This window comes from Bos mutus, chromosome 22 (genome assembly GCF_027580195.1).
Source record: "Bos mutus isolate GX-2022 chromosome 22, NWIPB_WYAK_1.1, whole genome shotgun sequence".
Classification (NCBI taxonomy): Eukaryota; Metazoa; Chordata; class Mammalia; order Artiodactyla; family Bovidae; genus Bos; species Bos mutus.
This window is the reverse complement of record NC_091638.1, coordinates 9,952,621-9,980,284: the sequence shown is the minus strand read 5'-3', so window position 1 is coordinate 9,980,284 and position 27,664 is coordinate 9,952,621. Positions and strand designations below refer to the sequence as shown.

Sequence of the window (27,664 nt, the reverse complement as noted above, 5' to 3'; positions counted from 1 at the left end):
TTTATAGACATATATATAATTTCCAAATGTGATTGTAATACAATTTTAATCAATGTGAAAACAATTGAATGTTCTCCTGACAGTAAATTAAATTCTGGAAGTGCTTCACTAATAAAACTGTCTCCCTACGCAGCCATCTCGAATATTCAAATGTAAAGTAAGTTTAACATGATATTAGGAATAAAGTAATACTGGATACAAGCATTTAGTGAAAGGAAGGAAGATGGCTCAGCTATAAACAGTAAGTAAAGGGATTTGCTATGCAATAAAAGTCAAATGTCTACATATGAGAGTGAAACATTTGGAAAAGAATGGCCAACAACAACAAAGATCTATCTGTCTTTACACTTAGCATGATGTAGGCTTCAAATCCATGGGAAAGAAGGCTCAGTAATTCTAAGACTCATTAAAGAAGTGCTTCAAATTTCTCAGAATAGTATAAAAAAAAAAAAAAAACATTCAGCCTATATTTGGATCCTTGGGTTTGGGATCACTGCCAGGGTCACAGGGCTCCATGGAAAATGTATTTCAAAAATGAGTCCATATTGGTCAGCTGCCTCCTTCCATTAGGGGAAAATACTAATTTGGCGAACAGTTTGCTTCTTCTCAGAGCAGCTCTTGGTTTAAAAGCTACTCAACCTATTGGTTTAATGGCTCAATTTAAAAATGCAACATCCCTTTTTCTTAGAACATTTGTCATAGTTCTGGTTTACTTATGATGAAGTCAGTAGACTGAGAAGTGGGGAAATGGAACAGACTTCACGAGGAATGAAGGTGATGATGGTATGTGTGAAATTCCCTTTTAAAGGAAAATTAATGTAAAATTAAGGAGCAGTAATCACCGACTCAATGGACACGGGTTTGGGTGGAGTCCGGGAGTTGGCGATGGACAGGGAGGCCTGGCGTGCTGCGGTTCATGGGGTCAGAAGGAGTCGGACACGACTGAGTGACTGAACTCAATCTGGAAGGTGGTTTGCATCTGGCTGCCTAACTCCATCTCCAGCTAAAGGACATGGACATGAAAAAATCTAATATACAGAATGTGGTAATGTGAAAAATAATGGGAATTACCCATACATACTTTCCAAATCCTTCTCACTGGCAAGTGTTTTTTAGGTATAGAGTTAACAGAACTGTTAGTCATTGTACGTCTATAGTGAAGTGAAAGCTGTGGGGTTTTATTCTCTCATTAAATACCCCCTGGAAGGGCCAGAGATGATACTCAGATGTTACTTTTCAAAGGTTGTCATAAATGGTCTTACCTGCAGAATCCACAGGGAGGTAAACATTTTGAGATTATACAGGAACAGCCTTTTCGATGTTTTTGTGTGTGTGTGTGTGACTGTTTTGCATCTTGGTAACCAAATGCTTGCTTTATTTTGCCTTGTTTTAAATCATTAGGACAAGCATCAGCACCTTTGAGTTTCTGACTTACTGTCAATACATGTGGTACTTTTCACTATGTGACCCAACATAATGGGTGAAGTTAGACTGGGCTGGTTTCTTTTCTTTCTTTCTTTCTTTCTGAGTGTGTTGGGTCTTCGTTGCTGAGCACAGGCTTTCTCTCGTTGCGGAGAGCAGGTTTCTCACTGTGGTGGCTTCTCTTCCGGCACACGGGCTCCAGGGCGTGCAGGCTCAGTAGCTGTGGCACACGGGTTCAGTTGCCCCCTGGCATGTGGCATCCTCCTGGACCAGGGACTGAACTTGTGTTCCCTGCATTGGCAGGTGGGTTCTCAACCACTGGGCCACGCAGGGAAGTCCTAGATTGTGCCCTTTAATTTCCCTCTAAGCAAAGATTCCTTGTTTCCCAGGTGGTGGACGGAATCTGAATGGAGCTGGCACAGGGTTTAGCACAGGATTTGGTATAGAGCTGCTGTTCGCGGATTTTCCCAGCTGGTGAAGTACAGCTACACGCATTCAGTGGGCCTAAACTAAAGGCCAGGTGTGTGCGTTTCAAAAATGTATGTTCAATGAGTGGATATGCCACATGCCATTTATTTCCAGGAGCCAGCCCTGTGGTATTCACGACAAGAAACTGCAGTTGGTGCCGTGTTTGCCTACTAGTGTGATACCAGTTCATCTACAAACACCCAGAATATCTTTTCTGTGCATTATTTATAAAGTAGTGCTTGAAGGGGATAAAAGCGACACAAGCCAACACACAGGGGAACAGAGAGTGAAAGAAACTGGTGGTAAAAACATGACCTTCCTCCATAAGGTCAAATAGTTTTATTTCGATTAAACACTACAATACAGTATATATCCATTAAAAAAAGAAAACTCTATTGTGTATATAAATTATTCCTTCCATTCATCGATTCTTTTCTTTTCCATTACAGCTTTGGTACAATGTGATTGCAGTATATAATTTTTTTTAAATACTTCTTAGCATCACAAACTCAACACAAAGTACAAAACTAAGAATCCAAATTAGGGATAGTATCGTCTACACAGTGGTATTCAGTGGTAGGAGAAAATCTTACCTTGATGAATTCATGTCACTAGCTAAGCTAGAAAGGCATACCTAGCGGACATGACGGAAATATGCACCATTAACCAGCTAACGTGTGGATTAGTCTTTTTTTTTTTACAGAATACCAGCAGCAGTCATTTGGGTGTGGAGTGAATACTTAAGTCCTCAGCGAGTTTGCCCACCTGGCTCCTCCTCCCGCAAAGGGCCACGGTAGTGTCGGAAGACACGGGCCACAGCCGGAGCGCTCAGAACTTGACCTGCCATCCGGCGTTGCTCATGCTGGCACAGTTGGTCCTGCAGCTGGCCGACACCACGGGGACAGTGCTGGAGGGGCAGGGCGGGCCCACCAGCCTAAGGTTGTTCTGAGGGGTCGGCGGTGTGACGTTACAGTACACGGGCATCCCGGCGGCTGGGAGGGAGCCTTGGCCGGCCTGGGTAGGTAGCATGAGTGGCTGTTGGTATGACTGCTGGGGCAGTCCTTGAGAACCCTGGGTCATTGGCACCTGTGTGGAGACACAAGACACGTCCCTGTATGAGGAGAGCCTTCCGGGGTGTCCCGCAAGCTACGGTCGTGTCATCAAAAACAGTCACACTTTGGGATTGGAGCCCCAGCTCTGCCTTTTATCAGCTGTTTCACACTGGGCAAAGCATTTAACCACCCTGATTTTCTGATTCCACATGCATAATGACACCTCCTTCAAAGTGGCCCCTGAAATCGAGCCTCCGGAGGATGCAACAGCACTTGGGCCGTGTCTGGTGAGAAGTAAATGCTCAGAAAGTGTTAGCTTTGAGCCTCTTTCCTTCCCCTTTCCTGGCTCTCCAGGGACTGCCGTGTGGACCACCCCCCTCTCTGGATTTCTCTCTGTTTTGGAAAGCCACACTCCCATTCTGGTTTTATGCAAAGTGGCCTGGAGCCACTGATAATAACAGAGGCTCTTGTCCTACGAACCTACCTTACTCTCAACTTGCAACTTTCAAGAACATTTCATATTGAGTTGGCAGTAGAGACTGGTGCAACGTGAACAAGGATGGTCAAGGCAGGAAGACTGAGGAGAGGGTCTCTAGGGCCAGAGGTCCTTGGTGCAGCTAAGCTGAATGATTAACATACTTCACCAACCCTTCACTTTCCCTCTCAGTGAATTTCAGAATATACATTACAGAAGGGGGTGTGACACTTTAAATACTCAATGTGAGTTTAGTCTGGAAAATGCAACTGTCAGGTCCAATAAATACCCTTTAGATCAATCTGAGATGCCATTTAAAAAGCTTTATAAGTTAAATTTGTGGTGAAATGAAGTTTCTTTGGCTGTGATCAAAACAAACAAAAATTTGTCACGAGGACTGTCTCTCATTAAGTACCATTTCAACAGAATGTCTAGAGGTCTTCATGAACAGAACTTGAAAGAATTTTCCTTCCTGAATAGAAAGTTTATATGGAACCAGACTTAGAAGGGCATTCAAAAGCCATTTGTGTTATAGAAATGTACATTTTCTGTTTTCTATTTGTCTAGTGTAATCTTGACTCAAAATCATCAACACGACGGCACCTAGCACCCCCTACCACCTAGCCAACCATCTGAGACGGGGACACACCCACAGCCTGTACTTCGGCAAGTTCTGCTTTCAAAGCACTGTTTCCCAAGCTCCAGACACGCACCTGATAATTAGACACGGTTGGGTAGGAGACCATCACGCTCTGCACTGGAGTTCCCTGCTGGCTGCTCATCACGCCCTGACTCTGAGGTGGCTGCTGCACCCCCATGAGGCCTTGGAACCCCTGCTGACCAGACAAGACTGGCTGGTAACCTGCAAAGAGGAAACATCTTTTGAACTGGTTGTACCGAGGAGAACGAAGATGAAATTGCATGGAGTAAGAGAACTTCTTCACCAGCCAACCTGAAGACCTTTCACTCTGTATTAGGAATGCTTATTTCCTAACTATGCATGTTTTGCTTCTCAAGAGTGGATGAGGGTATGACTCCAAAAAATTCACTGATATTTCCATCCAAGGGTTAGTGTTGTGGTAGTGGTACATTCTTCATGACACAAAGATGGGAACCTCTACTGATGTTGGTTGACTGCTGTAAATTATACCTTTCAGATCTGTCTTTTGCTTTGGTTTCAATGATTCTTGGAGAAGTCACAAAGTATCAAGTTTTTCTTTATTAAATTGACTCATTTTCTCACCCTCTGACTTTCCTGCACTACCTCACTTCACAGAGAGATCACCAAACAGCCTCTTAACTTGGGACACGTTCTATTTTCCATGCCCTAGTGCCCAAGAAGACTCACAACTCGACCTAATTCAATATTTGTTGACTCAGACAAAGGCAACAACAGCAGGTATGTCACACTTTTATTCTGTTCCACCACTCGCCCCCGAGAGAACGTTCTGGCAAAACACTCCCATAAGAGACCATGTATATATCATAGATTATACAGAATACAAAATTTAAAGAATGTATCTGCTGGTGTCCTTCCGGGTGGGCCAGTTGGTAGGGCTTCTTTTCTTTCTTTTTTAAGGGGACCAGAATTTATTCTAATTATTTTAACCCCTACTACAAGATGTGGTTTAAAATGCATTCTTAAAGCAAAGCTGTCAACTATTCTTATAAATTTTGGAAAGAAAGTTATGATGTTGGTGAAGATGACATGTGATAGAGAAATAAAACAGATTCCCTTCATGCTATAAAATAAGGTCCTTCCAGAGCTCCTGTTATTAATCGTACTGAAACCAGGCCAACTGCTGTCTTAATACGGTTCTCTGGGAGACAGGCTTTACATTTTCTTGATGCGAACACTAAGTTTTACAATCAGATTTAAAAAATTGAAACAAAGGGTAAAAAATTCCTAATCAGTGCCCATTGTTCATAAATAGCCTTTCTTTTGAGTGTATGTGAGAGTTTCAATTGAGAAAGGATGAAATTACATTAGCGTCTTTACAATAGACAATACTTGGCAATCCTGTGTTCGGCCAAAAATGTTTTCATTCACCTTAGAAATACTGTGGAAGTGTATCTTGTAAACAGCCACTAAGTTAAGAGATCAGCTCTGTTCATCAAATGAGATGAAAATGAAGCAAAGTCAGAGACACTCGAGAGAGCAAACTCGGGGACGAGCCGGGTCAGGAGGCTGGGACGGTGCCTGCACCCATCTGTGAGTGGAGCCAGGGCGTAACCTGGAAACCATCCTCTGACCTTCTTTTCTGTGCCCCATTTTTAAAAATGTTCACATCACTCTCCTTACTCCATTTTAATAGTGGTTTTACTTCCTAGGTTATTTTAAATTCTAGTATAGACACCACATACTAAGAATGTAATTAAGGGTCATGGCCACCTTTCCTCCAGTTATTCTGAGTTCATGGGTACACAGTCAAAGCCTCCCTTACATGTGCTCTGCAGGTCTACTGGATCTCAATAACCTTAGCCCAGAGGGTTTATAAATAAGGCAAAGTGTTTGAAATTTATACAATATGGAGAAATCATCAGACTTGGGAACAAGAAATGTGACTTAAGGCCACGCCACGGTCCTCCCTACCTCCCACAATGCCTCATATGCAGGGAGAAATTTCTTTTAACATTCATTGCAAAAATCTGTTCTCTAGGATTTCCCCCTTTTATTCTTATACCCATTGGCCCTGAAAAAAAAAATTCTGTTGCTGTTTTATTATTACTAGGACATTACTACTAGCCATATCAAATTCACTGTAGCAAGGATTGTTGTTATATATGTTAAAAAAAAAAAAAAACTTGGCATGACTGTAGAAAATTCATGATCACAGCCTCCTTACCATGTCCTGTTTCTATAGCAAAGAGCAAGCAACGTGAGCACATCTTCAGGTCTGTGTAATGGTGCTTATTTCTGGTTGAACAGTCAAAGTACAGGTTGAAAATGAGAGAAATGTCTTTTGAAAAAATCTGGTTTATACTTGGATCTTAGGGTGAACCCCTGTTGGTCTCGGGGGTACTATTGCAGGATACACATGGCTATGATGGAAACAGAAAAGAGAGGGAAGAAGGGGAGGGGAGAGGGCAGGAGAGGTCGGGTGGCCTCACATCTAAAGAGGATACATTTGCTTATTGAATCCTTCCAGCCTGTCCCGAGTCATCTTCAGAATGACTCTGTTTCACAGCGTCTGTTCAAAAATAAATCAAGATGGCCTATGAAAGATTCATTTATTACATCAGCTCTATAAACCAAAATTGGGGTGAAGGGAAAAATCAGTTGGATGATAATAGAGCTGCTAAGACATACAGAAAACAGAATGTCTTGGTAGGAAGAGGAAGTAGCTATCAGATAATATTCAAGGAGAGAAAAGGAATGAGGAGGTCGGGTGGCCTCATCCCAGTAAAGGTGCGGGCCCGGGCTGTGGTGGGAGGGGGATGCAGTTCATCTTCGCTGAGCCCACGGGTGTGGGGACACTGCCGTGGTGTCGCCCTCCCCAAGCCACTTCTGCCTGATTTGTAAACTTCAACATCCAGTCACGCATAGCAATGGGCTACCAGCTCTGCACCAGGATTCCCAGAGTCAACACACTTAAGGCAAATAAAGATTTATGTGGGGAGCGAATCACGCCATACAATTTCTAAATGAAAAGTTAAGGAAAGTCCAATTTATATTCATGAACCCCATTCATTTCTCAGTTCGCTCTCCAGGCAAGAAAGTCACACCTGGAATGGTTTAATCGGAGGGCCCCACTGCTCTAAGTGATGCTACAGAAGGTAGGCGGCAGAAAGGTCCTTGAGACAGGAGGCTGTGTGGAATGTGAATCTGAACTCCAGTCTAGGAATAGACAAACAGAAATCTGATAGCAGTGACCTCAGTGAACTAACAGGGTCTGCCCGGGACACAGCTCGCCCGAAGGCGAAGATGGTGGCAGCCTGCTTATCTCGTCTGCTCAAATGAGAGGCCTGTTCCCGTTTGTCAGTTCTTAGCTGTGAAATGATCTGTTTTTCATATTTATTGAGGATTAGCCAGATAGAATGCATCGTACAAAACAGAAACAGCAACAGTAGCTGCCCTGGAGGCTTGCTAAGGCGATCGTAAAGACATTAGCTATTTGTATCATTCCTTTTTCAGTCGAGGTTAATTCAATTTTCATGTCACATGCGTCATTTATTTTCTGAAGGTAAAAAGGTCAGGAATGGACAAATGCCTCCTGACCAGTAAAAGAATACCCCTCTGCTAAGATTGAGGAGGTATAACATGTAAAATGTCTGGATCTTACAGATTTGAAATTTAACATTGTTTTGACTAAAATATGGCAGTTATTGAATACTCTTTGTAGTCCAAGGGTAATTCATTAATATTCTGTCAAGGAAACATTTTGCTTGATGTAGTGTATTTATGAAAAATCAGAATGTAAATTGGAATTACAATTTAGGAATTAAAACTTGCATGATTGATACACATGCTATTTTAACTCTTATTTGTACATACATTGCTATGGAGCCAACATTTTGGAAATGAATGAATGACAAAGTCATGACCTGTGTTTTTAGGTGTTTGATTCCCTGGCTGTTGTTGGTTATGAAGGTTGAAGGTGAGGAGGGTGTATCTTAACTACAAATATTGGGCAAATATTGGGTTGGCCAGAAAGTTCGTTTGAGTTTTCCTGTACCGTCTTACAGAATGAACTTCTTGGCCAACTCAGCATCTACAGAGCAAAGTAAGAAGCTACACAGTTCTCAACACCTTCCCAAGCCACCTAAGTAGTGCAATTTTCCTATTGTGTTTAAGTATTCTTAATGTGGTACAATGTCTTTTCAAATGACTAAAGTTAATAATCTGTAAAAGTAAAACCTGACTTCTCTTGGGTGAACCAACACACACAGGCTTCTAAGGAACCAGGGTAGCTGGTTCTAAATTCCAATTCTGTTCTTCGTACATGGTTTTGAGATGGAATTACAGTAGTTCAGCTGTGACATAGCTGGTGAAGAATATGAAAAAGAAAAATGTTTATCCAGGACTGGCTTCTCCCTTTGCTAAATTTTTATAGTTCATGCATCCCACATACCACTTTCTATTAATAATATCTGCCTGGTTCTGTTCCTTGGTTTCCTATGGATTCTTTTACTTTTTCTTCTTCTTTAAAGATTCTCCATCAGAACTAGCTAATTAGCTATATTGGTTTGATCGCTTACTCTGATCCAGGCAGTAAATTAAGCACTTACACTTTATTGTCACAACAATCCTGGGAGGTAGTCAGTGCTATTAAACTCCTTTTACGAAAGACACAACTATGACCCAGACATTTGTCAGGGTCAGAGTGCTAGTAGGAAGGAAAGCTAGAATTTAGGTTGAGGTTTTCTGGCTTGAGCATCCCTGTTTTTGCTCCCTAAATTGTAGTACTATTCATTGCACATTCTTCCAACTCTCATATATTAACATAACTTCCTTAGCCTGGCGGCTACTCAATGGCCATTCACTGCATTGTTTTCTCAATAGTTAAAACCATTAAGATGATGAGAGTTATGATCCACAGTCTGTTGAACATGGTCTTGCTGGTATCAAAGAAAGAAAAATCAAAGGTAAAGCATAATTGGCCTGACAAAATCAACTCAGACCACTCAATAATGATTTAAAAGATCGGTCACTCAGACAACAGGATACCAGACAGGTGGTCAGGTTGGAGCTGGGGTGGGGGGGTGTGAGTCAAATGGATTCTAGTCCCTTCATTTACTTCATTAGTTCCTAATCAGTGGAAACTACAGTTTCCATTTACTAGGTCCATTTCAAAGAACGCCTCTCCTCACAATCTTCGAAGACTCTGTACATTTACTTTGGATTGTTTTCTCAAAATGCTCTCAAAATATAAGATAAAATAACTTGGGACTTCCCTGGTAGTCCAGTGGCTAAGTCTCCCCACTCCCAGTGCAGGGGGCCAGAGTTCAATTCCTGGTCAGGGAATTAGGTCCCACATGCCACAGCTAAGACCCGGCTCAGCCAAATAAATATTTTAGAAAAAAAAGAAAAAAAAGCATTAAAAAATACTTATTTGCTCATTAAATATAACATCAGTTCTGTTGCTTGACTGTATCAGGCAGCTAGCTGTGGCTAAGAAAGTCATGTGACCTTTGGAAATAAAAAGTATCTATAGTATTTGAAAGTTGGTAAGAGAAGATACACAGAAACTCTAGGATGTCAGATGAAAAGTGTTAGTCGCTCAGTCGTGTCCGACTCTTTGTGACCCTGTGGGCTGTAGCCCGCCAGGCTCCTCTGTCCATGGAGTTCTCCAGGCAAGAATACTGGAGTGGGTAGCCTGTCCCTTCTCTAGGAGATCTTCCCAGCCCAGGGATTGAACCTGGGTCTCCTGTTTTACAGCCACTCAGAGGTGGCTGTACTTTGGGAGTTTAGAGGCTGCTCTCATGATTGTTCTAGTTCTATGAACACTATGGATTTGTTCCCAAGTTTTCTTTCATTAGAAGGGCACTTTTTAAGACAGGGGTCCCTTCTGGCTTCATCTATGTGAACCACCTTGATGTTCAAGGTGGCTAGCCATGAGTGGAGAGAACAGATGTGTCCTACGGGATCATGATATCTCTCTGGTTTCCTGAAAGAGGACCACCTCCTTATGCTTCAGAGGAGTAGGTCTGGGGTACTGGATGCCCGGTGCCCACCTCAAGTAGAGTGGAAGGTGCCCTTGACAGTCCCACTGGCACTGGGCCTCCCTCGGGGTCCAGGGGCACACAGTTCTCTTGATTCCCCTGGCCTTTGCAGACACTGTCTTGCTTCTTCTCCCAGGTGATGACTCCCTGATGTGACAGTGAAGGTTAAGTGGGGTCACCTTTGATAAAGCAAGGCGTGTATCTTTTGAAGCATTTTGCCTTTATGTCAACTTCCCAATTTATGTGCCCTAAAACCCCATGTAGAACTTTTAAAAGAAAAAAGCAGTATAGACTGGATCCGAAGACTTTTTTTTTCTCAAACATGTCCAAAGATTAAGATACAGGATAAAAATATCTTCTCTGGACATCATAAGAAGATACTGTTCTTATATATGAAGTAAAATATCATAAAACTGTCCAAAAAATGAAAAAAGAGGGGTATAAAAAAAACTGTCTTTTTTTTTGCTGTTGAAGTTCATTTTGACGTCTTTCATCTTTGTGTAAGTGTCTGCCTTCATCTGATTTACCAGCCATCTCTGTCTCTGTCCTCTTTCTCTTCCTCGCCATTTATTATCCAGTGGTTTTCATTCCTTAGGAACAAGATGCAGAATGAGTGAGGGAGGCCACACCCATCCCAGGGAAGCCCAGTCCATCCTAATGAACTTGGGGGACGCTGTCACCAGCCGTAAGTGGAACTATACTTCCTGAAGCAGTGGTTTTCCTTCCTACTTTCTCTTTAGCTCATTAGCTTGCTTGCTGCACAGAGTGTAATTCTTAGAAGCCTCTTTAGTGTCCCCCGAGAATGTCCACGCATGGGTCATTTTCCCGGGGCTGTCCGTACACATCAGATGAACCATCCTATTACTGCAAGCTTGGGGCCTCTTCATTGTAATTAGACCATCCAGATCCATGTTATCGCAACCACAAAGCTAGTTTTCTTTCTCTCTTTTTTTTCCTCCCAAATAAGGGCAAACATGAGAGACATTGTTAAGTGACTACAGGAACAGCTCATGCACAGAATTTCAATGAATGCCTCTGAGGGGAGCTGGCATTCAATTCCATTTTAAATGGACGAGGCTGTCATATTATTGAAGTAATTCTCTGAACTTTCCTGGCCCAGAGTGCTGTGCTGACAGCCAGAGAACCTCCACAACCCAGAGGGAGAAAACCTGCAGGAGATTCACAAACGTTTTACTTTCTTAATGAGGCTGCGTGGCTTAGAAAACGTGGCATTCTTGCATTTCTGCACATCTACCAGTGTTAATTATGGGCATGCTTATACCAGGCTGGGTGAAAGCAAATTGGTGCTGAAGCAGCTTAGAGGAGTTCTCTCCACAGACTAAACTCAGGGTAGAGCGAAGACAAAGGTGGGTTTAATCATGGCCCATGGGAGCATTCCCTCTGGGGGGGTGTTCCCATTGACAAATTGCTTTCGATCAGCTGGCTAGAACAGGATGATCATGAGGTCAGAAGTGGGGTCAACCCCACAGTGATTCTATTACTGTCACTCTCGCATAGCTACAGGTTGTAAGCTAGCCCCGGTCAACTATTCTGAATATAAGTTCTATGGTCATAGATTCAATCTGTAGAACCCTACATCAAAACAGAAAGAAAAACCCCACCTACTTTATAGTTAATCAAAAGTACCCTGTTTATATAAGAAAGTGTTATATATTATTTTCCCCAATAGTCAAAGATAACTACCTTCTTCAGTTGCAGACTGGCAGGGTTCTTACCTAAACTTTATTCTAGTGGTAGATCCCAGCATTTGGGATCTCAGTTCCTCGACCAGGGATGGAACCGATGCCTCCTGCAGTGGGAGCGCAGAGTCTTACCCACTGGACCGCCAGGGAAGTCCCTCTAGTGGTAGATTTAGCAGTAATACTGTTCCAGTGGTAGAGTCTGCTGGGAGGCAACAGCAGTAATCTAGGCCAGAGACGATAAAGACAGATACTAAGGCAGACATGCAGGATGAGAGAGAAGGGACACACCAGGGAGATACTTAGGACCTGAACGGCCAGATACTGGCAGCCAAGAGTTTTAGCGAGGTCACCTGTTGGATGTCACTAGCCTGGACTTACTGTGCCCTAACCACAGATGTCGGTTGTCCACTGGAACCCAGACTCTGATAAACAAAAGCCCTGATTTGTAGTGCTCACTGATTTCCCTGATGTAACTATCCCCACCAATTTCAGGCTACAAAGGGCTTAACAATCAGCTGGCAAAATTCCTGATGTTTTGGATGTTGCTCATGTGGGCCAAAACAAGAGCGCTCTGGCACACCACTGACCTGAATCCAGTGTCAATCTGATTTTCAGTTTACTTAGGTTTTGCCTCTTTTATCCTTCCTTCTTTGAACCTATTGACTATGCTTTACTCTTTCTTGTAAGAAAGAATGACTGTAAGAGCCATTCATAGGATTTTTATGGACATGGAGAAGACAGGCACAGAGACACTGGACATACACTGGATATACACTGGAGTGTATACTGGACGTACACTGGAGTGTATACTAAACTGTATACTAGATGTACACTGGTGTATACGGGACTGGAGTGTATACTGGACTGTATACTAGATATACACTGGTGCATATTGGACTGGGCTGGACACTGGACCGTACACTGGATGTATACTGGAGTGTATACTAGACTAGTAGATGTACACTGGTGTATACTGGACTGTATACTAGATGTACACTGGTGTATACTGCACTGAGTTGTACACTGGATGTACACTGGAGTGTATACTGGACTGTATACTAGATATACACTGGTGTATACTGGACTGGCCTAGACACTGGTCTGTACACTGGATGTGTCCAGATGTGCATTTCACTATGCCAGCTGTCCAGATGTGTCCAGCTGTGCATTTGACCATATACCAAAGTGTCAGATGTGTGCTGGCTGTGTCTAGCTGTGTGTCAGATGTGTCTAGCTGTGTGCCAGATGTGCATTCGCCCATATACCAGATTGTCCAGCTGTGTCCTTGTACACTGGCCTGGACTAGACACTGTACTGTACAGTATACTGTACACTGGACTGGACCCTGGGCTAGACTGCACAATACACTGGACTGTGGAGTACGCTGTGTGCAGTGGATGTCCACTGGGATATACACTGGCTTTGAAGAAACTGAAAGAAGTACCAGCATGATGTTTTCTGGTACATCACGGATACACATCCTTTGAACATATATATGCAGAAGGCCAAGCTCTAATGATTTGGGATTTAGTTTCTCCTGATTTTTCCTTGAGGTCTAGGTAGACAACATCAGTCCAGTTTCAATTTCAAGATGCCAAAAAAGTTTAAAGGTCAACTTGCTTACATTTTATTACAACAAAAGAGTGATTGATTCTAAATTACATAATGGGTAACTCAAAAACAAAATCCCACACCTGAACCTGGTATAAATGGTTTTCTACCCATAACTAATATTTTCTAAGGAGAAAATCTGGGGATAAACATTTGAAAGGAAATGCTCATCATAGGGTTCAGGGAACATTAATTTTGAATCCTTTGTGTTTCTATCAGTTTTCCAACAGATGGCCCCAAAGTGAAGCTGCTGGGCAACAGATGATGTCACAAGTCCAAGCAACAAGAACGAGATAGTTTCTGTTCATCTACCTAATCAACTCATGATTATCCTTGTTAACAGCAATAAGAACAGTCTTTAATCTCACCATGCGGGGAACTGTTATTTAAAATTATTGCTTTTATCTGGTTGAGACAACAGTTAGAAATATACAGGCTTCTCCATGCAAATACAAATGTGCTTATCTTTTTAGCTGGAGCTGCAGGATATGGTCCACAATCACCTCCCATTTCACAATAATTAAAGTAAAAATAAATATGAAGGATGAATGGTCTTCTGCCCAAGGCCTGCTAGAGTTTCATCGTGGTTAGATTCTTTGTGCTGTGCTTAGTTGTTCAGTCATGTCCAACGCTTTGCAACCCCATGGACTGCAGCCTTCCAGGCTCCTCTGTCCATCAGGATTCTCCAGGCAACAATACTGGAGTGGGTTGCCATGCTCTCCTCCAGGGGCTCCTCCCAACTCAGGGATCGAACCCAGGTCTCCTGCATTGCAGGCATATTCTTTACCGTCTGAGCCACCAGGGAAGCTTACAAGCACCCAAATAGAACACGAGCTGTACTGACAGTCACACCCTTTGCTGCCTGCTGAATTCACTGTAACGAGATGATGCCGACGCTCCGGGTCTAAGAGAACCAGTTGAGGCCTCACGCTCTATCTTTGGCAGCACACCAGGTTGCACTGAGAGTGAGCTAAACCGGGTCCACCTTGCAGTCCCTTCTCAAAGCCTTGAATTCTCAAAGTCTGCCACTCAGTCCTGCTCCTCATCACATCTCCATCTCCGAGCACCTGCTTCCCTGCCCTGCTTCCCCTGACAATGGTTCTCAACATTCTCCTGTCTCTGGAATCACTTGGTTAAAATGACCAAGTTAAAACACAGATTGCTGGGCTCCAACCTCCAGAGGTTTTGATTTGGCAGGTTTGGGTTGGGCCTTGGGATGTGCCATCTTGACAAGTTCCCAGGGGGCTGCTGATGCTGCTGGTCTGGGGACCACACTTTGAAGATCACTGCTGGACCTTGGTTTTCAATGAATTCAGTCATTAAGTCGTGTCCAGCTCTTTTATGACTCCATGGACAGTAGTCTACCAGGTTCCTCCGCCATGGGATTTCCCAGGCAAGAATACTGGAGTGGGTGGCCATTTCCTTCTCCAGGGGATCTTCCCGAGCCAGGGATCAAACCTAGGTCTCCTGCTTCGGCAGGTGGGTTCTTTACCACTGAGCCAGCAGAGAAGCCCTTTCAATGAATACTTCTGCTTTGAATTCTTACCGTTTAAGCCTCTTACTTTTCCTTTCATATTGTGGCTGATGGGATCTGACACATCACACCTTGTGCGGGGGGCGGAGGGGGACATCTCTCCTCTCTGACTTCATTTTCCTTATCTGTAAATCTGGGACCATCCTCTTCTCAAGGGGTTTTAGGATAGACCAAGATCCCTCTTGTAAGAAACATCCCAGAGACCAAGCACCTAGCTGTGACCAAGACGTGTGACTGCCCTGCCCATGCTCATCCTTGGAAAAGGAAGCGTTTCTTATACATCTGGGTCTAGCCTGGTATTCTGCATTCAGTGCCTCAAGAACATTTATCAGTGATGTTGACGAAAAACCACCCTCACTGTATTTGCCCTAAAGGAATCTTACAATGCCACTTGACAGAAAATAAGCCCACAAACAGAGACCTGAAGAAAAAGAATGAGGAAGCAGGACTTCCCTGGCTGCCCAGTGATTAAGACTTAACGGCTAAGACTTCACCTTCCAAAGCAGGGAGTCTGGGCTTGATCCCTGATCAATGAATTAGGATTCTGCGTGTTACACAGTATGGGGGAAAAAAAGCAACAATACACTCAGAACAGAATGCCCCAGCCCTGCCCATGCTTGAGGGATGGCCAAAGAAAAGCAACGGATCACCATCACAGCAGAACAAAGACAAAGCTGACCAGATGCCAACTGTTTTTTCTTGTCCCTTTTGCCTCTGGAAAAAGTTCCTTCCAGCAGCAAGTCATGTGGGCACATCGCAGCTTCCAGTTTTACCTGTGTTGGGACAGGTGCAGGGAGAGGCCTAAATAAGGAGGAGATATGAAAAGGAGCTGAAAAAGGGAGTGGGAAGGGAAGAAAAACCCTCAGACACTGTCTGGTATGCTCAAACCGGTCTGCTAGCACTTGGCCAGGCATCTGGGAAAACAAATCAGATTTCTGAAGCCCTGTGTCTTTGGGACATACTGTGGGCTTGCTTGTATGTCTTGATTGTCACTTGGCCTTAAAAAAAAAAAAAAGCCAACGAGAACGCTGGCCGTCACCTACTTGCCCTCCTATAGCACATATCTGGGATTCCTTGCTTTTCTAAATCTCTTCTTAGGGACTTGCCTGGTGTTCCAGTGGTTAAGACTTCACTTTCCAGTGTGGGAGGTACAGGTTCCCTCCCTAGTTAGGGACCTAAGATCCCACATGCCTTGCAGCCAAACCACCAAAATAGAAAACAGAAGCAGTATTGTAACAAATTCAATCAGGACTTTGAAAACGGTCCTCTGGTCCCCATGGTTAAGAATCCACCTTGCACTGCAGGGGACATGGGATCGATCCCTTGTCTGGGAACTGAGAGCCCACCTGCCTCCGAGAAACTAAGCCCGTGCACCGCAACGACTGAGCCTGTGTGCTCTGGAGCCGACGTGACACAACCAGAGAGCCAGTGCACCACAAAGAAAGATCCTGCACAATGCAGCTAGACCTGATGCAGCCCAAACGAAAGAAGCTGTAAAAAAGTTAAAAAAAAAAAAACGACTTTAAAAATGGTACACATAAAAAACAAAAAATTCTCTCTTGCCCTGCCCTCCCTCCTCCCCACTGCAAGTCTGAAATTGTTCACCTTGAGTGGGAACAATGTACCTGGAGACCTCCTGGCCCAGCCAGCTCAGGGCGATGAAGCTGGGGGTGCTGAGGGCTAAGAAGGCACAGGATTGCACACAGAATTTCTCATGAATTGGGGATTAAATCTCATTCTGCTGTCAGTCCCTTTGCTGGCATATATATACTATAGTGCTTCCTCCAAATATGACAGACTGGGCTGCTAGGCGTATTTTTGACACACAAACGCTGGCTCGTTGCTATTACCATGTGATTACTAAGCACTTGGAGAATATGCCTTGTGCATGTGACCTGGGGTTCACCAAGCTTGTTTCCAGTATGATAACCCAAGGTAGGGCATTATGGAGAAAGAAGAGCAAAATCTGGAGATTCAAGGACTATATCATGATTTGCAAAAGATAGGAATCAAACCATCTCTTTGGAAACTCTCAGCCTGACTGCATCCTGATGTTTAGACATAGATATGAGTGGTTCAGTGGAACAAACTCTGGGAGGTGGTAAGGGACAGGGAGGGCTGGCATGTTGCGGTCTATGGGGTCGCAAAGAGTTGGACACAGCTTGGCGCCTAAACACACACACACAAAGGAGCAGTTATTTATCAACAGGCAACGTTTTCAGGAGGTCATATGCTGAGTTAGTATAGGCCTCGTTCGCATGAACTCAAACCAGGAGAACAAGCATTCATTCCCCTTTCTTCCTCCAAGCTTACTTATAATAACCTTTTGGCTTGTACATCAACGAGTTAAACACTTGAGGAGCAGTGCCATTATGACTCACTTTACAGAAGATGAAAGTAAAGCACAAGGAATCCCTAGATTGTTTAGGGACACATAGCCGACAAGGATCAGAACTAAGTCAGGGGTCTTCTACTAATCTCTCCCCAGCACCCCCCGCCCCCAACTCAGGATCCTGGCAGGCAACAGAATTCCACTGCAGTGATTCACCTGAAGAGATATTAATAAAGAGCACTGCCGAACTAGTAGGCAAGTTAGGACACCAGGATGGACTTCCCTGGTGGTCCAGTGGCTAAGACGCCGCGCTCCCAATGCAGAAGGCCCGGGTTCGATCCCTGGTTAGGGAACTAGATCCCACATGCCGCAACGAAGACTTGGGGCAGCAAAAAAAAAAAAAGACAGGAGAGGGAGACCCCCAGAGCCTAACCACAGAAAGAACGTTCTCCCCTCAGCGTGCAGGTGTGGGGGTAGAGCCAGTGTTCCTAGCAGCCTCCCTGCACAGGGAGGGAGGCCAGGCTGAAGAGATTCTGACCTCTCTTCCTCTGCCCTCTTGCTGCTGACGCCTTCCATGGACAAAACCCACCTGGAAGCCACAGGACAAAAGAAGCTGAGAGATGCAGTTTGTGGAGTCAGAAGAGAATGGCTATGTGACGAGAGGAGAAGCAAACAGAATCCAGCCCCCAACTTCCCTTCAAAAATTACACAGAATACACCCTCATATCAAGCAGTATTCCCCTAACCACCCTGCCAACCTGATCAAACGAAGATTTTAAAAATGAGAGTCGGATAATGATGTTAGCAGAGTCGTGTCTCTTGGTTTTATAGATCTGTGTTTTTTTCCCCCTCAGAAATTATCTTTTTTTTTTTTTACACCTGATAATGTGTCAGACTGTGCACTTAGCATGACTGCCTCAGCAATTAAGTAAATGTTAACTCGTGAATGTAGATGTCATTGGCTATTAGGGCAGAATATTTGACTCTTGGCCCTCGTGCCTGCCTTTCCATTTTGAGGAAATGGCAATGTTTTGTAGGGAATTGATAATAACTTAGGAAGTATTATTGAGTAATATTACTGTTTAAATATCCTGTAGGGCAGAGAAAAAAAAGTTAAATTATGATTCAGCTCCAGCAGTACTACTCATTCTGTTGAATTTGACATTTTCCTTTGCCGGCTGCACCACCAGATGGCTGAGATCAAATGGATAACTATGGGCGAAGGATATTTTAGGAGAAAATGAAAGAAAAAAAAAAAGAGGGTCTAGTTTATTATTTCCACAGTGACCCTAACTGAGCCTTGAATTCCCAAGCACATTTGGCTTAGAAAATGCTCTGCTATAAATTGGTCTCCAGTTTAATACATTTCACCATAATTATCTCAAATATTTAAAGGAATTAAGCAAGATGAAATGGTATGAAAGAATACTTCAATAAGACTTCAAATTAGCCTTCTGGTGTTAAATCTGAGTTTGTGTTTCCTAATAGAAAAATCACAGGCTCCGTAATCAGACAGACAAGAGGCTGAGTGCCGCATCTTCTACCCACTGGCTCTATTATTCTTGAGCTGTGTCTTGCTTGCCTATTAACTGGGTGCTACTAATTCCAGTAGTCATGTATGGATGTGAGAATTGGACCATAAAGAAGACTGAGCAATGAAGAACTGATGCTTTTGGATTGTGGTGTTGGAGAAGACTTGAGAGTCCCTTGGACAGCACGGAGATCAAACCAGTCAATCCTAAAGGAAATCAACCTTGAATATTCATTGGAAGGATTGATGCTGAAGCTGAAGCTCCAATACTTTGGTCACCTGATGCAAAGAGCCAGCTCACTGGAAAAGATATCTACGCTAGGAAAGATAGAAGGCAGGAGGAGAAGGAGACAACAGAAGATGAGATGGTTGGATGGCATCACTGACTCGATGAATACGAGTTTGAGCAAACTCCAAGAGATAGTGAAAGACAGGAAAATCTGGTGTGTGGTAGTACATGGGGTCACAAAGAGTTGGACATGACTTAGCAACTGAAAAACAACCACCAATCTCCAATCCCCAGGGCTTTTATGGAGACCAAGTAGATATAAGTCATACGTCCTCACACATGGCAGTGTCTGCGATAGGTGGCATCTGTCTCCACCAAACGATGCTGTGTAACTGAAAGTGTTTCCACTCCCCCACTACTGTCCCTTACATGAAGAACCAACTGGGTGTTGATACTACTAGGGAGGACTCCACATGCCAAAAAAATGCCTGGAACTGCCCCATCTAGCTGACAGTGTTCAGGCTTCCGTACCCCAGATTGCCTAGGAGACAAGACACAGTCCTTAAGTGCAGTCCCCCTGGGTGTGACCATGGGCGTTGTTATGACTCTGCCTTTCTGACCTGGGTTTCTGTGGAAAGTGTAATGGAAAGCAACAGGAGCAGCTCTGAATGTGAAGGCAGGCCCAGAACTCAGTACACAGTGCGCAGCGAGTGGGCGAGGTGAGCTCATCACAGCCGGGGAGCCCGGGTCCAGGCGGGCGTCATTTGCAAAGGCCTGGGGGTCCAGACTCTACCCACTGGCGGAGCACCGATTTCTAGGCTGTAACTTGAAGACAGCCAGGGTGCCTGTGTCCTTTGTCTAGAAGCTGTGCTCCAGGTTTATCAGCAACGACTCAGAGAAACCTGAGACTCCCCTTTGTTCCCACCTGTGGCGGATTCATTTTGATATATGGCAAAACCAATACAATATTGTAAAGTTAAAAATAAAATAATAATAAAAAAAAAACAGATCCGGCTTCCCTGCATCTTGTGTTCTAATCTAAAGCTGTCTCAGAGCAGAAGATGGCAGGGGGAATCCTGGGTTCAGGGAGGTACCTTTCCATCTTTTTTTAGGGGATTCTCATCACATCAAAGATGAGATATTAATACCAAGTGGCAGCTCCCTCCTCTGCTCCCCCTGGCCACCTGCTCTCACTCAGGGTCCATTTCTTAACTCAGATTATGATCATTGTTCGCAGCACCTGGAACCCCTGAAATCCTTGCAGAAAGACAGAGAATGTTCCCCTTTAGGAGTATTGCTAAACTAAGCATTGTGTGCTTTTTTTTAATGCAAGATGATTAAGCAAGTGATTTTTAGGAAGAAAAGTATATTTTCAGTAAATATATTATTTTTTATTTACTAATTTATTTACTTGTGTGGGGTCTTCGTTGTGTAACTTGGGATCTCCTATTGTAACACATGGGCTTAGTTTTTCTGCTGCATGTGGGAATCGTAGTTCCCCAACCGGGGGTTGAACCCATGTTCCCTGCTTTGCAGGGCAGATTTTAATCACTGGATCATCAGGGAAATCCCTATATTATTATTTTAAAAGATAGTTTATTTTTTCACTGATACCTCTGGCATGCAGCAGGGTCTTAAGTTCCCCAACCAGGGATCAAACCCATGCCCCCTGTGGTGAACTGTGGAGTCTTAACCACTGGACTGCCAAGGAAGTCCCTGAACATATTATTGATTATACTACAGTAGTCTTTCAAATGCAATATTTAACAATGTTCATAATATATCTGGACCAATTTTACTTTTTCCTGTTTAATAAATGACACATGATGTTTCATTTGCTTTCTGTTTAACTGTATGAGAAAAAAATAGTGATTGGTGAATAAATATCTTTCAAAATGTTGAGCTTGGGGAACAAATGAGACTAAAATAGGCATTGCATTAAAGGCATCTTAAAGTGCCAAGACAGATTTTCTAAATGCTTTTTGACTTGATGTTTAGAAATATTATACCTTATGCATTATAAATCAACTGGCCGGTTTTGATAATTTTTGTGTTTTGTTTCTAATTGATGAGTTAAGACAAAAAGGATTCCTGCTGCTCACTGAGCCCTTATCCACAAAAAAAACACATTGTAGATTATAGATAGGCTTTCTTCTTTTGAAATAAACAACCGCATTGGATATAAACATCATTATTTCCCTCTCTTAAACTTTGGAATGTATTTATTTACTTCTAATCTTTATTTTTATCTATTACATATTGTTCAGAGGGGCACAAAATTAAGATTAAAATCTAACTCCCTCATTTCTAAAACTTTTTTTCCCAAAATCATTGAGCAAACGTTTACTAACACCAGTTACTCTAGTATAATTATTAATAACCTTCCTTTTCATTCTCAAATGAGCATGGGCTCAGATGAGAAATTTTGCAGTTACTATATATAGGTATATGTATCATGACATTTACACACATATATACATATACATGTGTGTCTGCATATGTATGTATATGCATATATGTAACTGTACACATAAGTATACATTTTTAGGAAGATTTTTATTGGTGTGAATTTAGAGAAATGTCACTCTTTTTGAGCTCCTCATATCTTGGATTGCAACATTGGCTATTTCCTCTGTTCTAGTTATGCATATAAGCCAAACAATGGATAGATTCAGACTGAAACTATTTACATCAATTTGGCAGATAACTGGGTTCAAAACAGTGCCAAGAAGCATGAGTGACTGAGTCATGGCAGCTCTCTTATCTAATCTCTCCTAAGAGCCTCCCACTCAGAGTGCATCTGCTAAATTCCTTTCTTGGTGGAGAGGGTGGGGATGGGGGAATGCTTGTAATGATTTGATGTATTAATCTTTTTCAAATTGACATACTTACTGTTTTTAACAGCAGGAACTTCCAGAAGCCCTGATGTCCAGTTTGGGAACTGCTGCTTCATTTCCTCACTAACCTTTGAAAGGGAGGCAGCAGAAACAATAGGCACCCCGGAAGCGTTATTGATCAAGGACACTGACATTTAAGAGTTACTGAGGATCGTGAATCACACTGAAAATTTAATGAAATGTCTCTGAACCTTTTTTTTTTTTTCCTTCGGATCAGTTTTACCCTGGCACATAAAGAAAAAAAATACTGTAAAATTTAGCTGATTTCAGGAACTCCAAAAGCCCAGTCCAGAATTTAAAACTCCTGATCTAGGGACTTCCCTCGCTGTCCATGGTGAAGACACTGTGCTTCCACTGCAGGGGGCGTGGGTTGGATCCCTGGACTGGGAACTAAGACCCCACCTGCATGCCTCAGAGCATGGCAATAAAAAGACTAACTCCAGATCTAGTGGCCAAAGATGAGCAGCCCTCATTCTTTACCATTCAGATATGACAAGATTCAAATGAGTCAGTTCCCATCACATTCTTCCAGCAAGACCCTAAATATTAAAAAAGAGAGGGAGAGAGGGCTTGAGGAATTCACAAGGAAGAAATCTGCATTGATAAAGAACAATTTAACGTCACTAAGACAAGTTCAGGCATCTCTGACTGATCCAAGAGAGACTACAAGAGAAGGAGAATGCTCCTCCCTCCTACTGTGTTGGTGGGAATGTGAATTGGTGCGGTCACTATGGAAAATAGTATGGAGGGTCCTCAGAACCTCAGCATGGAGTTGCCATACGGCCCAGCAATGCCACTTACATATACCCAGATGACACTATAATTTGAAAAGATACACGCACCCCTATATTCACAGCACCACTGTCACAATAGCCAAGACGTGGAAACCTAAATGTCCATCGACAGGTGAGTGGATAAAGAAGATGTGGTACATATATACAATAGAATATAACTCAGCCAGAAAAAGAATGAAATGATGCCGTTTGTGGCAACATGGATGGCCCTATAGAATATCATACTAAGCAAAGTAAGTCAGAAAGACAACTGCCATATGATGTCACATACATGTGGAGTCTATGATGCAAATGAACCTGTGAGACAGAAACAGACTCACAGACAGAACAGACTTGTGGTTGCGGAGGGAGAGGGGTGGGGATGGGGTGGACTGGGAGTGTGCGATTAGGAGATGCAAACTAGTGTACAGGATGCATACTACAGTAAGGTCCTACTGTGTCGTACAGGCAACTATAATATATAGTTATATTATTATAATATATTCAATTATTCAAAAACTATAATATTTTCAATATCCTGGATAAACCCCAGTGGAAAAGAATATGTATAACTGAATCACTCTGCTATATAGCAAAAATGAACACAACACTGAAAATCAACAATACTTCAATAAAATTAAAAAAAATAAAATGTTTCTCATTTAGTAATATTTCCAGCCATGTATTTTTTTTTTTTTTAAGTTGCTTGCCCTTAGGGAAATCCTTTCTAACCTGTTATTAAATTGCTAAGTACATTTTGGGTGGGGCATTCTCTATCCTACCTCAGCGACATTAAAATAAAAACACCCTGCTGAGCTGATAGGCTTCTGGAGACCAAATGCTCTGTCTCCCAGCAGACGCTGGACACAGATACTGTCCTCCAAAAGGGTTAAACCGAAATGGAGTGGGCAGACCCTCCCCAAAACACATCTGCTTAGCTAACAGTGTGCCTTCCTGACGCTGCCAGGGAACACAAGCCTACAAATGCCCATATTTAAATAGCTGGAGCCAAAGCTGCAGCCAACCATGATAATTAGTTTCATTATTAACTGACTAAAAAACACATAGAGCTGTTTCTTTGGAGACTAAATTTTTAATTAAGCAAAGTTGGTGTTTCAGCAGGTGAGAGACCCTGGAAAGCTTCTATGATGAAATTTCATGACTGATAACTCCTAAGCGGCCTGGCATTATTAACAAGATCATGATGAAGGACATAGCTGAGCAGTTTAAAAATAGATGATTACAAGTGCTTTCCCTAGGTGTGAAAGAACCACTATTTGATATCTAATACCTGGGCCTACACACCTAATGATGTCTCAGCAGATACAAACACCTCATCCTAAGGCGACGGAAAACACTTCTTTGGGAGAAAGCAAAGATGATTACCGTTCTATTTTGTAGGCACAACTGTCAAATCACAAGAGGCCGTATATATTACAGTAAAGACCCAGGGCTGGGATTCAGACTCCTTGCATCTCCTAGGGCAGTTACTTCCACTTACCAAGTCTCTATTTCCATCATCTGTGAAATGGAGGAGGTGATTCAATTGACAACATCAATCTTACAGGACTGAGGTGAGGATTAAGTTGATAATACACCCCTAAGCACACTGTCCGGCATATAGAGAGAATATACTCAAGTTGCTTTAATTTATAACTCAAAAAATGATTTGAAGTTGGAAATTCACTTGTGGCCAAGAGTGTACCCTGCCCCCAGGGTTCACCCCAAAAGGCATCACACACTAATAACATGATTTATCCTGGAGATGATATATCTTCTACTCATTTTTCAAGACACAGCTTCAAGTTCCATGAATAAAAAGAAACTCAATGCTTAAGCTGAAGATATGCCTCAGAAAGCTATCTTTTAAAATACAAAATCCCTTTTATCTCACTTCCATAAAAAGTAAAATATCTGTGGGGAACAGCTGGCTATAGGCAAAAATAATTGTAATCTAATGCGAGGTTCCGTTACAGAAGCGCCCTTCTAGAGCAGAGCAGCTGAGCCAGCCTCTGGCCGACACCCTGTGCTGCGGGGCTGAAATCAATGCATTAACCCAGCCGAAGCCTGGGTAGCTGTTCGCAAACATCCGACGCCCTTTAATTTATCTGCAACTAAGAAATCTCTGATCACCACACAGATGATTGCCCAAAATAAAGTGGAATAAAAAGAGAGGAGGATTATGTACTGTAGAGGTGAATCTACTGGACTGGAGAGAAAACAGCTTGGCTCTGAGAAAGACAAGATCTAAGTGGGAGGAGGAGTCAGACTGTGAGGTCCACCCAAGAAGCCATGGCCTCACATCTGGATGCAGGAAACACCCTGATCTCTGAAACAAGGTTGGCTGTGCTGATCACTGACCCGTTGTACGGAAACCTGAACTTCAGCTCATGACTTTTACTCCACTGTATGGCTCTGAGCAAGTGATGTAACCACCCTTGGCCTTGGGTTCCTCACCATGAATATGACTGACAAGCTAGATGGTGGTGGTGGTGGTTTGGTGGTTAAGTCATGTCCGACTCTTTGGCAACCCCGTGGACTGTAGCCTTCTAGGCTCCTCTGGCCATGGGATTTCCCAGGCAAGAATACTGGAGTGGGTTGCCATTTCCTTCTTCAGGGGATCTTCATGATTAAAGGATTGAACCTGGGTCTCCTGCATTGCAGGCTGACTCTTTACCAACTAAGCCACCAGCAAAGCCTGACAGGCTAGGGTCCAGAGCTAAACTGGATCTAAGATCTCTTCTAACATTCAAATATTTAAACAGGATTGCTTTATGGAGGACAACTGAGTAGGTATTTTGTCACATACTTTTGAAACTCTGCACGATGTTTCCTGGAGAAGGCAATGGCAACCCACTCCAGTACTCTTGCCTGGAAAATCCCATGGACAGAGGGGCCTGGTGGGCTGCAGTCCATGGGGTCGCTAGGAGTCGGACACGACTGAGTGACTTCACTTTCACTTTTCACTTTCATGCATTAGAGAAGGAAATGGCAACCCACTCCCGTGTTCTTGCCTGGAGAATCCCAGGGACGGGGAGCCTGGTGGGCTGCCATCTCTGGGGTCGCACAGAGTCGGACACGACTGAAGCGACTTAGCAGCAGCAGCAGCAAGATGTTTCCTATTTTTATTTTTCACTTTTTAAAAATTTTATTGAGGTAGGTATGGTATAAATTGCAATAAACTGCATATATTTATATTTTAAGGAGATGAAATTTGACATTTATAAAATATTGTAGGCTTTATAAGAATTTTATTAAATAAGGCTGAAAATCATCACCACGATCATGAACATATCCATCACCACCAAGAGTTCCTGTTTTTAAACAAAATTTGATTGGAGTATAGTTGCTTTGATGTTTCCTATTTAAATATGCTTTCTTTTTATCCTGCTTCCAAGAATAGCTGATAAGGATACTGGATCCTTCAACACATGCTCCCAAATGCTTCAAATTCAACTTGCCAAATTCATCAAAGGTTACCTCTCTCATTGGCTGCAGTAACCAGCTGCAACCAAAATTAGAACTCTGTGATGGCTTCAGAGACCAGCTACATTTGCTGCTTCAAAAGACAGTATCGAATCTGAACTAAATCTGATACTAGATTTGTCCCCCGACCCCATTTTTTTTTTGCCAAATGTAAATTGGGTTTTCACAGACTCTGTTGAGGTTAGTGTGTTCAGTCGGTTTATATCAACATTTTGGGGGGAGAAAAATAAACATGAAAAAAACCCTCTTGACTTGAAAATAGTTCAAAAGGTCTTAAAAAATTATTTTGCTAATGTATGTGACTCCGTGCTTATTGTGAGTCGCTTTTCTCTCTTTTGACTAAGTCCTCTTAAGAGACTGTTTCTATGTTATTCTTAACCTTTGCTACATGGTTCCCGCTGTGCTTATCCCATACCCTCCATGCAGTTACAATTCCTGCACATAGCAGAGGCTTAATAAATATATTGTTATTGCTGAATGAAACTTGATAGATAAAACAGCATTACAGATGTCTTATTTCTAAAGAGCAGAATCTAGAAGCCAATAAGAAAAACAGGTAATGGACACCAACATGCACTTGGGCAAGGAGACTGAATTTTTTTGTCCTGCTGGGAAGGACTATGGTCCTAGTCATCTGACCTCCTGTCTGGCTAAGTGTGCCTCTAGCTCCGAGGAACAGGCAGTTTCCAGCACAAGTTCTCTCCCAGTGGAACCTCAGGTCGCACATAGATGGATGCTGTCTGGGGCTCTGGGCTGAGCACGTAACTCATCACACCCCAGTGTCTTTGGTGACAAATGAGAGAGCTGGACGATTCCTCCAGCTCCAACAATCCAGGACTTTCATGTTTTGCCAACATTGACTGACCTTCTCCTTTGAAAATCCAGTGTCTTTACTGACAATTAATTAATTCTGGTTGCCACACCAAATAACCATTTGCTGACCAAAACGATTCACTACAGCAATGAATAACCTCCGCGCTGTAAATCACGTGACTGACATAGACCGACTATCAGGGTATAAAGCGTCATGGCAAGGAAGACAGCAGGCTGCTGTGGGTGATTTTAACATTTTGTTTAGTTTTTCTGTAGGCTATCTCCCAGGCTCGAAAATGATGCTCAGCAGTTATGGTATCGAGAGAAGTTAGGCAAAGTCACTTCCTACCTGGGAAAACTCACAATCAAATATGTTCACCCTTCTGTAGGCCAGGCCATTCTTCAAGCGTCTTCTTAAAGCATGGCAGGAACTGCTTCACCACAAACAGTAAGTGCTGTTTGTGGTCAGAACGCCCACAAGCTCTTTCCTAATGCTCTGTCCCAAAGCATGCAGATGAAGGCTCCCGTTCCAGCCGCAGAGGTAGCCGAGACTCAGAACGCTCCACCGGTTTACTCACCGTACTAACGTCCACCCTTCAAGACACTACAGTTGGTAACACCCAGCCGCTTTCCTACACCAAGTGGGTGAAAAGAAACAAGTAAAAGGAGTGCCTG

The 27,664-nt window shown here is 43.0% G+C and overlaps 1 protein-coding gene and 1 long non-coding RNA gene across 16 annotated transcripts in view; one reads left to right on the top strand and one right to left on the bottom strand.

Annotated features, from left to right (window-relative positions):
- The window catches only part of LOC138984719 (uncharacterized), a 120,996-nt gene extending 107,260 nt beyond the window's left edge, over positions 1-13,736 (top strand). The window contains exons 2-3 of the long non-coding RNA XR_011462001.1: positions 10,676-10,765; positions 13,614-13,736. This is a non-coding gene — a long non-coding RNA (uncharacterized lncRNA). The remainder of the gene's footprint in view (positions 1-10,675; positions 10,766-13,613) is intronic.
- Positions 2,215-27,664, bottom strand: part of ARPP21 (cAMP regulated phosphoprotein 21) — a 162,520-nt gene continuing 137,070 nt past the window's right edge. For all 15 annotated transcript variants that reach the window (XM_070359978.1, XM_070359974.1, XM_070359982.1 and 12 more), the window contains 2 exons: positions 4,131-4,279; positions 2,215-2,976 (listed from right to left, as the gene is read on the bottom strand). In XM_070359978.1, the coding sequence (XP_070216079.1) occupies positions 2,719-2,976; positions 4,131-4,279 (407 nt within the window). In that variant the 3' untranslated portion in view covers positions 2,215-2,718. The remainder of the gene's footprint in view (positions 2,977-4,130; positions 4,280-27,664) is intronic.